General features: G+C 37.7%; 1 protein-coding gene across 3 annotated transcripts; it reads right to left on the reverse strand.

The window, feature by feature from the left end:
• Nucleotides 1-1727: 1727 nt before the first annotated feature.
• Nucleotides 1728-11062, reverse strand: NMRK1 (nicotinamide riboside kinase 1). Of its 3 annotated transcripts, none has more exons than XM_038123976.1 (10): nt 10752-11062; nt 9559-9694; nt 8719-8778; nt 8206-8296; nt 7542-7590; nt 5930-6092; nt 5780-5851; nt 4710-4819; nt 3680-3769; nt 1728-3310 (listed from the first exon to the last, which is right to left on the reverse strand). In XM_038123976.1, the coding sequence occupies exons 3-10, from the start codon at nt 8745-8747 to the stop codon at nt 3291-3293; spliced, it is 624 nt and encodes a 207-aa protein (XP_037979904.1). In that variant the 5' UTR covers nt 8748-8778; nt 9559-9694; nt 10752-11062; the 3' UTR covers nt 1728-3290. The 3 variants fall into 3 exon arrangements, with proteins under 3 accessions (XP_037979904.1, XP_037979902.1, XP_037979903.1); XM_038123974.1 differs by having other exon boundaries at nt 9500-9694; XM_038123975.1 differs by lacking the exon at nt 9559-9694.
• Between the last annotated feature and the right edge of the window lie 185 nt (nt 11063-11247).

Raw genomic sequence — 11247 nt, forward strand, 5'->3', positions numbered from 1 at the left:
AGTCATTGTTCCCAAGTGGGTACGTAAATTAGGAAACACCTTGTGTGTGACAAACCAACATCTGAATCAATGATACATAGTCCAAAACAGAAATTCAGCTTTCAGACTTTGAAGGTTAGAGTAGGAATCATAAGCTCAGAGATAAAAAGTTTGTTCCTACATCAGTGTTTATGTATTGTCATATTCTGTTATTTTAACATCAGAAAATCACCTTCTAAATATCAAACTAATAATATACTTGTACCTCTGTCCTTATATAAAATCCACTAGCCTTTTATTGAACACCACCACCTCTATCACTCCACATTTCTGAATACACGCCAGACACTGAGCAAAGCTTTCTCTCACTTGTGACAGCCTGAAATTGCTGCCAGCAGATGATACCACTTCCAGAAAGTTATCTATTCTTTACTAAAGGACCACAGGCCTCTGTCATGCAGCTCTTCCCAACCACTTCACAGCTACCACAACCCTGGCAATGCAAAGGCATTCCCCAAGAGCAAACTAGCAAAAAAAAAATTTCTGTCAAGGGCTGTACCACCTTCAAACTAAAAGCATTCTGCCAACATGCCAGCTCTGCAAGCTTTTATAATAGCACCTGAAATACTTAATCTACCAAACAGACTCAGAAGAGTTCATTATCTTTTGTGGCTGAGTTACTACAGCAATTGGCAAGAGCACACAATTTAGGCACACCAGGTGAGCCTGGTCAGTTTCTACATCCATGCTATAGCACTGCTTGCTTCTTTTACTACTTCTTATGAGGGAAATGTCAATGAATTTTCCTGGATCTCTTTTGAACTTGCTGGTACTGCCTACCACCTTTGGCAGTACATCTCAGAAAGTCAGTGTCTGCAGCATAAAGTATCATCTCTACTTTTGTGAAATATTACCTTAATATAAATTGGTCAATCTGTTTCAAATGAGGAAGTGCCCTCCAGACTAGTATTTGTAAATTTTGGTGAATACCAGTTCCGCACCCACTTGGCTTACAGCTTTCAAGGTGTTGCAAACCATGGTCTATTTTCCCCTTGGTCTTCTCCACAGTGAGTGCTCCCACCGTTTTCAGTCTCTCCTTGCAAAGCAGCTTCTCCATTCCTTTGAAATTTAGTTGCCCTTCTTTTAAGTCTACTATGGACTCCCTCCAAATGTAGAAACCAAAACTGTCCAGCTCTGAAAACATGGGTCCACTGGTCTTACACAGGAACCAAGTAAGACCATTTGTTTTGCTTGCAAAAATAAAAAATAAAAAAAAAAAATTAAAACCCCATTTTGATGCAGCTCCAAACTGTGGCATGATTATAGAAGAACTGTAAAAGACCTATGCCCTAAGCTCTTATTACAAGTTGCTGAAGCACAAGTTCAGTAACATGTATATTCCAATAATGATTTACACCACAAATGCATAGATCTGTATTGGAGCTCATCTATAATTTTTCCCTGTAGGAGGATCTGTCAAAACTGAGCTTCTTGCCTCAGCACCAATGTTGGACTACTTGAGAATAAAGTCAGGTGATACCATTGTTCATTCCATTCCCTCTTCTGAATCACCATGCAGATCAGTTGGAAGTGGAAGACTGTCCCTGTGGGAGGGACCCCACTCTCAAGCAGCAGAAGTCTGTTAAGAGGAAGGAGCAACACAATCCCCATCCACCCGTGCTGCTGGGAGACAGGAAGTTCCTGTAGGAAGTCAAGCCCAGGAAGAAAGGAGCGGAGGCGGGAAGGTGTTTTATGATTTGTTCTTAATTCTCATTATTTCTGATTTTATTGGCAGTAAATTAAAATAATTTCCCAAAACCACATCTGTTTTGACTGCATGTGAGTAACTGCTGAGTGATCTTCCTGTCCTTATCTTGATGCATGAGTCAAGATGCAAATCTGTTGCATTTTTTCCCCTCTCCTGTTTAGGAGGGGCAAACAATAGAACAGTTTTGGTCAGCCCACCACAACCATACCATGCATTAGCTAACCTCTTGCAATTGTACCCTTTCCAAAGGGAAATAAAAACAAAAATACAGTTTAAAGTCAGACAGTCCATCACAGCATATGAGCAAATGCAAGATGAAGAATTTTTAGTGCAAAATAATAATACAAAATTATATTTGGAAGCGGTTTGTTTTAAACACAGCTAAACACAGCTGTAATCTGGTAACATATTTTTCTAATACACAGATTTAGGACTTTTACTATAAAGTACAACATTTCAATCACTGACCAGTTCAGCTGTCACTGACCAGTTCAGCTATCAAGTAATAAAATCCATCCTTTCCTTTCCATGTCTGTAGTTTTATTTTTATTCTCTCATAAAAATGTAACATATTATTTAGAAAATATAAGAGTTAAGACATTACTTATTCAGCAACAAAATATGATCCAATTTCCTAGTTTGCGTAAATATAGATACACAAATTCCATAACAAAGCTTTCACATTTGTCTGGCATTCTTTTGCTTTCTGAACATTCCATTAACAACATTTCAGCTTAATTTCCTTTTCAATGTGAGTTACAAATATGAATAACAATTATTTCTTCCTTCTTCTACTTCCCTGAAGCATGGATTTATTATCTAGTTGTCTGTGCCATCCTAGTCAATCTCTGCACAATATATGTACTATATCTTGTTAATAATGCATCTCCATTCTCTCCATCTTATTTCCCCACCTTTTTCCAACAATCTGAGTCCTCTTCAGGTTTGTTTTCATTTTCTTAACATCTATTCCCAACTGCTCTAAAGAATACATAATACAAAAATTACAGTGCAAACACCAGAGAGGTATTTAGCAAGTCTAAATAAGCTTAGCTGTGATGTATTCAGTTACTGAATAAGCAGCATAACTTACATAAACTTACACAGGTAGCTTCTCTGAGCATGTTTATCAGTGATAATAAGCTCCTAAGAATATTAGAGGCAATCACTGTCATTCCTATATGATCATTTCAAATTGCAATAATCCATGTTCAGATATGCTTATTAATCCAAAAGAAGTGCATCTTTATGGTTTAGATTTCTGCACAAAACCTTCATTTTCTTTAAAATGTACACATTCAATCAAATTTAAAGCTCAGCCAAAGCAGGATTGATTAAAGGAAATTTAAAGAACGCACCGTTGATACTCCTAAATGGAGTCTCTGTCTCCATACCCAAGAGAGAGTTATTAATTACTTACAAAATCTCTTGTGTTATATGAGGTAGCATTATGGTCATACACACAGCATTTGCTCAGTTGGTTGGCTTGCCATGTATGACAGTCTTGGTGTTTTCAACTCATATCAAATGGAACCCAGGCTCTCTATGATGTGACCTGCTGATCTAAAAAAAACAAAGTACATATCTAATCTGCAGTGCTTGCAAGCAACATCACTGTATATTAGTGATAATGTAATTCCACTAATACATTTGTTTTCATTGATATTTTATCCCGTATTCCTTCTCTTCCATGTTTTTTTTATTATTTTACCATTAAGTAATAATGGATTCAACTATGATCTTAGAACATCCCATTTTAATGAAGTCACAGTTTTAACTGAAATTGACTCAGAGTAATAAGCAAACATGGTATTGTAGCATATAAAGAAATATAGATCTCTATAATTCTTGTAGTACTTTCAAATAGAAGTATTAGCTTTTTGTTAACATTGAATAGGATACATAAATTCAATTTTGAGTAACATTACTTACTTTCTTCCCTCAGCTTGTTTAATTCCTGTATTATATCACTATACACATAGGATAAAAGCTCCTCTTGGGATTTTGTTCCATCCAAATAATCTGAGGAAGAAAAAAGAAGAAGTGTTCCTGAGTTCTATGCCAGCTATCTGTAATGGCAATTGGCAAAGTTTTCAGTATTCCTACAGATGCCATCAGACAAGAAGAAAAAAATAAAAACCAAGAACAGGATCTCCCATTTTCCTCTTCCCCAAACTTGTTTTACATATAAAAAACCCAACATAATAGAAAATAATTCTAGCTAATAATTCATTTAATTTTTTGTGATACAAAAGTCTCCATAAGCATAATGGTAATTATGTGAGGACAGTGGAGCAATGGAATAATTTGGCAAAAAGGTCTCTGTGCAGTAGATAATTTCAGGTTCCTCAGTTTCAGCCTTTGAGCAAGTTCCAGAAAAGCACTGCAGTTCTTATTCTTACTGCACAGCAAGAAGCAGTGTGTTAATGATGAAGAGGCCACCCAACTTCCCTCCCCTCTGGCCCCACTCCAGAAGCAGCTAGTCCAGGAGCTGTGTAAGTGTGAACATCACAAAAACTTGTGGCACTGTCCCAACAGCTGGCCCAGCTTTGACACTTATGCAAAACTGGTGACTGTAGTGTGGACAGTCAGCACCTAGAAAGTATCTTCAGTTTATTACTAGACTTCACCAGGATTTTTGTTTTGTTCTGAAGAACTCTGCCAATGCATCAGCTATCATCTCAGAAGCTTCCTATTTAGACAAAAGTGTGTTATCTTAACAAGTTATCTTGTTAAGGACTAAATTAGTGATCAGAACATTTCTATTGTTTAATTTCCTAATTTTCATTATTAAATAACAAAACCAAAATCCCTGTAGGCTTGAAATATAAACAGAAACATTAAAACCTACTAAGTGCCACAAAAACATTTGAAGAAAATTTTTTCCCATTTAAAGAAATCCCACAATTCAACAAAAACTGCACTTAAGCATTTTATAAGTTTAAAATTAAAGATACCATACCAACTTGCATATTTGCATTCTCTTCCAATTCATTTTTATATTTCAAATACATAGGCCACACATGTCCATCGAAGTATCCTGGTGTATCCGCTGGCTGATAGACTCTGGTGCTACACAAAAATACATATGCATTCCCATATAAGTTTTCAATTTTCCCCTAGTGTCACCTGGTTAAATAACAGCTTTCATCTAAAATAAAAAAAAGAAAGGCTGGCTGTATTTCTGTTGGAGCCAAGAATGCTCCCTTGTTTTAATTCAATCTGTGACATGAACTTCTGCTGTCTTTTGCTATCTTATCTGCCAATCAAACCACATTTAAGATAAGGTAAAAGTTCAGTGGTTTTAATTTTTGTAAAAGGTATTGCAGGTAAATTAAACTGTTTTGACACTACTACCAATATAAGCTACTTTTTGCCTATTTACTAGGTATATAGATTTTTCTGTTTAGTCGAGACTCTTCCATTCTGGACACTAAAGTCTTAGGTGAGTCTATTGAGAAACCAAGAAAGTGTTATCACCCACAGTCAGTTGAATAGAAGATTTCTTCACTCAGCCAGCAGATTCTGACTTTGTGCACATATATTATTCCAAGCACACAGTATTGCTCCAAATTTAGAGGCAAGTCAGACACTGGCTCAAAAATCTAGTTTAGATCCACAGTAAAATTAATGGATAGTCTAAACAAAACTATGCACTTAACCCACATATAAAAATTGTTACTCTAAGAGTAATCATCAATTAACTGTACTTAACCAAGAATAAGAGTGCTTAGTATTTTTTTTAACCATTTCTCATTTAAGAACATAGTTTTACTCAACTTTGCAATCGGGAATTGAATCATTTATCAGGACAACAAATTCTCTTTTTAGTGTTTGTAAAGCACTTAATACTTTAATAACCATGCGCTCCAAAATAAAAACCAAATGAAACAAACCTCAAACTAACAAACAGAGGATAGATGATCTTAACAGTTTACATTTTGCAAGCCCCGAAGAAAAGCTAGTATAAAAGGACCACTTCAGTTCAGGGGGTGCAGTGATTCTTCTTAAACAAGAAGTCAGTAATCTTACCTCCTTCTCCTTTTGCACTCTTCATAAGGAAGTGTCAAAAAATATCTTCTATTCCATAGTTCATTAAGTGGCCTAAGACAATAACATATTTAGTTCCCTCTTCCATTTTAGGGTAGCTTTTTATTTACCAGGTTACATGTTACTGCTTACTCATAATTGTAAAGGAGAAAGCCTTCAACAATCAAAATATAAACATTTTTCAGATTGTCACGTGCATTCTCTGGCTCTTCTGTCACAACACCTGAGCTTGCTGGGCTTTTCATCCAATTGCGAATACTTGTCACCATTTCATCCATATAGAGGGCATCAAGTACTAGAGGACAACAAAATTAAACATCCCTTAAAAACAAAGAATAAAAAAATAAAAAAAGAATCCTTAAGTATCCCTACATTAATCAGTAAGAATCAAATAATCTACATACAAATTTAAACAAAGGGGAACAAGATGACCCCAAAAATTATATCCGTAGTTCTGTGTTTGCTATTGATGATTTCCTGAAACCAAAGCTTGCACCGGGATTGGGGTATTTCTATTGGGTGTAGTCTCTCTGAACTTTATGGCATCTAATATTGTCCGAACAGAATTCACAGCTTTTCACTTCATGACAGAAACTTCAAGGACTGCTCTCCGCTTTCACAAAATTTGTAAAAATTTACTAATCCCGAGACCTCCACCATTTTGTCTGTTCTCAGAGCAGGGAGTAAACACTCAACATTTTTTGCTCTGGGTTTTTATAAGGTTTATCAGGTGGGCATAGAGAGAGTTAAAGGACCATGATGTGTGAAGCAAAACAGCACAATGTAACACCTGTTTTCATCTGTAGACACACAAGAATATATTGAGTAAGTATTGAAAGGTAGAAATAAGGTAGCTTTTGGATACCATAACAGCAAACACATTTTTAAAAAGCTTTTAAGAGCACCATTAAACCTGGATATTTGAATATCTGTTTTAGCCCTCCAGTTTCACATTCCATTTATATGAAGTCTAGAAGTTGAGCCAAAGATTGCATAGCTGGTAATGACCAGTCTTCAGGTACAACTGAAGGGTCTGACCAATATTCTCAGCAATACATTTTGTGATCACAAAGTATGAACAGAGATTAGCTATTAACCAAGCAATTGTTTACAAATAGATATGACCTGATGCAAAACACTGCCCTAAAGTAGATCTGGATCTAGACTCTAAGAACAGTCTCTAAGACAATTCTTGGAGACTCTAAGAATAGTCTCTAAGAAATCTAGTCTCTAAGAATAAACTGAGCCAGCATTAATCATGAACTTAAAAATATATGTTCTTTATGTGAGATCTGACATCAAATAAAGGTGTCAGGATAAACCCAAGCTTTAACTGACTTGGAAAACCCTGTATGATATCCCATGAGCTCACCAGCAAAAGCAGAAGAAAAAGGGCCATTACCAAGTGATGAGATTTAGCTCATGCCAGTACTGCAAGCCAAGACTTCTACCTGAACAGTACCATTTGCTACTAAACCAGAAACAAGTGAAGAAACAGAGGAAAAGATTCAAAAGGGAAAAGGAAAGACCAAGCCCTAGCTTGAGTTATTTACTTGTTATGCAAGTTTGCTTAAGTATCTCAGCGAGCTGAAGAAAATTTAGAGAAGGATTGCTCTGAAACAACCACTTGTTTACTGCCTTGCTTGGAAGGGAAGAGAGCAAGGGGATGGGGTGGAAGAAGTGTTGAAGCTCAGGACAACAATTTCAGTACAATGTTCAAAAGCAGAGCATCAGAGTTACTGACCATCATATAGCTTAAATCCACGTTCATCTGTTTCTACTTCAGACTCTGGCTGAAGGGGGAAAAAAAATTAATTTTTTCAAGGTTGCTTTAATGACCATGCTGAGAGATACATATTCTGCTTATAAACATAAGGGTTATACACTTTTGTATCCAATTAGTTAAATTTATCTTCAACATTAAACTGATGTAAACAACTGTTAAAATACACTACAAAAACTTTATTTAATCTAGACTAACAAACACTCCAAATGATATTACTTAAATTCATTAGAGCTTCACTTGAGAAAAGTGTGTGTCAAAACACTAGCTGTTTTTCTGTTTTGACTTGGGAGACAACTACTTATTGTTATATGGGTGTAGGCTTAAGACAGTATGATTAAACTCAGTAGCACAAAGGATCTTGAAAAATTCATCCATCATACACCCATGCCTTATTCTAAAAGAATGTCAAAAAAGAAAGGAAATTTCTTTTGACTGAGTATATTCAGTAGTTTGGACACTTAAAATTCAGTTACCCCAGTGCTCATTTTATGATTCTTATGAAATTAACATTACTTTAAGCAGCACCAACTTTAGAGGTTTACCAATAGGAGAACAAAAAAAAATAATTGAAATCTACTCAAGCTTACTTTTACCTATCAGATTTTTCCATTAAAACTGTTACCTTAAAGAAGTCATCTTGAGAGATTATATCACAGTTGGGAAGCATATTCTTAAGTTTTTCTGCTAGCGTTGTTTTCCCTCCATTTGTTACACTGTTAAAAACATTGCAAAAAGTTCACCAAGGCAAAAATTAATCTTTTAAATATATGTATAAGCTCACACATACATTTCTGTATAGTTACATGCAAATAAACAATACAGCTTCCCCCAAATTTTAGTTACATTAAATACTCTCTACCTCTAGAAATTTTCTGGCATGTTCCATCAGTTTTCAATAATCAGTACAGTAAATCAAGCAGTGCCAAGAAAGATGCTACAGACACCTGCACCTAAGGTCTCCAACTGACACAGAATAATTTCTTCAGAGTTAGATGCTATAAAACTATGCATACTATGCATATATTGCATTTGTAATCCAGTTTAAAAAAATGTCTTCAGAAATAGAAATTACATCACATCATTCTGAGAAGACTAGTCTTAAGCTGTAGAGAAAATTTAATTTTGTTTAACTTACCCCCCAAGGCCAATAACCAATACTTTCATAGTTGGTTTTCTCCTCAGTTCTTCCTTTTTACTGTCAAAAACAACAGCCAGTGAAAAATCTTAATTCGGGAACAAGAAGGCAACTATAGTATTAAGAAATACCAATTATAAAGTTACTTTATTTTCTCTTTGTTGTCCATCATTTTTCTTTTTGCAAAGGTACAGTCAGAATCTCAGCTGCTTGTTCTAATGCTAACAAAAAACCCTACAGTATATATGTCCCATATTAAATTCCAATGTACTTTATTTTTGACATTATTTTAAAAATTTGAAAGGACTCTGGGAGACACGATTCTAACAATGTTAGTATCATACAAGTTCCTAAAGAAAAGCACAATCACTAGCTCAAGCATTAACAATATAAAAAAGGCTAGTTAAACAGAAGCTCTGGTGGCAAAACAAACAAAATCATTAAGAAAGAAACAAGTGGCAAGCTGAGGAGAAAGATGTTTTTAAGTTTCATGAAGACTTGTAACAAAGAGTATGTCCAAAAACTCTTTCATGAACCTGGTCTCAGCAATGTAATATAAACTGAGTTATTCACCACTCCCTTTCTGAGGGTATTAACAGCACACAACAAGACCACACAAGTCCTCCTCCTCTGCTGCACCAGAGATTAATCTGGAAGCATTAAAACTACTGCAAGGGCAATTTAAGCCATCCTAGCTGACTTAGCATTGAGAAGGACTAGGTAGCACTTGATTTTCCACTGAAAAGATCGAAGAGTAAACTCTAAAGGTTAATTTGTTCACCATATCCCTGCTCCTTCCACCATATCCCACCAACTGTGAGGCTCAGACTGCCTGAACACCTTCAGTAGTCAGAGCTGCCAGGAGACACAATTACTGCCTTGCCCCAGCTCTTTCCCCTGAAGTTTCTTCTGGAATGGATGTTTGCAGAGTACGTAGTGAACTATCCTGGAAAAATACTGCAGCTGAAAAACAGTTCTGCAAAAGATAGGGGAAACAATGTTTGTTTTCAGTTTCACACATCAATTTATAACTATTTACCCACAAGCAAACACACCTTTTTTCACCTGCTCTATCCTCCTAGATCATGCTTAGGAAGGTAAGACCTATGATACCTAAGACCTGAAAGGACTGAGCAGGTAAAACTCCTCCTGCCTCCCACGAACAAGTATCTGTACCGTACTAGGAAAAAGACTGTTACAGGGCATCAGTATGAAAACAAAACCACATTGTTTCTGTGAAAGTAAGCTTTAGACACATGTGGAGCCTGAAATAATATAATCCTCTTCCATTTGGTGCAATGGCTGGAAGTTGCACCGTTTCACATGTCTGTGATATGATCTTTGCATGCTTTTTAATGAATGGTTATGTTAAAAAAAAAAAAAAGACATATCTACTAGTCCAAGCCATCACCCATACGACAGCCATTGCTTTGCAATGGAGCTGCTTATCTACAGTAGTTGGCATTTGTGAGTTTTCTAAGTTAGTACACATTGGTTTTCTAGGAATATTAAAATTTTCAAATTCAGTGGTGCATTGGATGCTCATAGTACTGGTTATCAATACAAAAAGGGAAGACAGATATTTTTTCTTAAGAAGACAGATACTTTTTCTTAAGAAGTGATGATACTCAGGCTACTTTAAAAATAAGATTAAAAAGCTCATTTCTAAGAGTCATAAGTAAGGTTTGTGTTGCAGAAGATTACCCTTTGTCCCACAAAGGGTGTTACGCAACAAACCGGACAAACACGTTCACCTTTGGACTTTAATTTATGTCATTGTCCATATGCAAATCAATCCCAGTCTGCGGCAAAAAAAATACCATCATAAAAAAACACACCAACTCTTCTGCCGCCCTGAGTAATGTGTAAAACAAATTTCAAAAGCAAATTTGTCACAAATACTGCAACACAGAAATCCTACATTACTCTAGCTTGGGTCAATTTGTGTCTTTAAATAGAGCACAAACCCCACGACACAAACTCCACGGCAGCGCTAGCACATCACTGCAGTCACTCCATTTTTAAGGCCATACCGCGGCAACGCTCCCACGCACGGGGCCACCCGAAGGCGCACCGGACCCGGACCGGGACCGTCTCTCACAGCTATGGGCCCACACAGCGGGGCTGGCGGAGGTTCTCGACCGCGCCTCCACCAGTTGCAGTTCCAACACTTCAGCGCCTCCGGAGTTCGCACTTAACTTCAACCACGCCGCGAGGGCGCTAGGAGCACATCCTTCCCCCAGCAAGGCTCCACGCAAGCGGAGCGCCCGCCTCCTACGTCCCGTCACGGAGCTGTGCGGGGCGCGCCCGCCTCCGAGCCGGGGCGGCGCCGCGCACACGACGCCCCGGCCGACTTCCCGGTAGCAGCCCCCCTCGCAACCGCCAGGGCCGCCCAGCCGCCGGGGCGGCTCCTCCGGCCTGGGCAGAGCGCGGAGAGGGAAGCGGCGGGGCCTCGTCCCGCGGCGTGCGCGCTGATTGGCCGCGTCCCCCCCCCCCGGGGCCGGGGCGGCTCCTGCGGCCGGCGGGGGC

The sequence above is a fragment of the Motacilla alba genome, chromosome Z (genome assembly GCF_015832195.1).
Source record: "Motacilla alba alba isolate MOTALB_02 chromosome Z, Motacilla_alba_V1.0_pri, whole genome shotgun sequence".
NCBI lineage: Eukaryota > Metazoa > Chordata > Aves > Passeriformes > Motacillidae > Motacilla > Motacilla alba.

Coding starts and splice junctions, on each gene's coding strand:
- NMRK1 (XM_038123974.1), bottom strand. CDS start 9,522: ATGGTGGAAGGAGCAGGGATATG. Junction 7,591..8,205: donor CTCAAGATGACTTCTTTAAG/GTAACAGTTTTA, acceptor TTCCCCCTTCAG/CCAGAGTCTGAAGTAGAAAC. Junction 3,311..3,679: donor AAACAAGCTGAGGGAAGAAA/GTAAGTAATGTT, acceptor TGTTTTTTTTAG/ATCAGCAGGTCACATCATAG.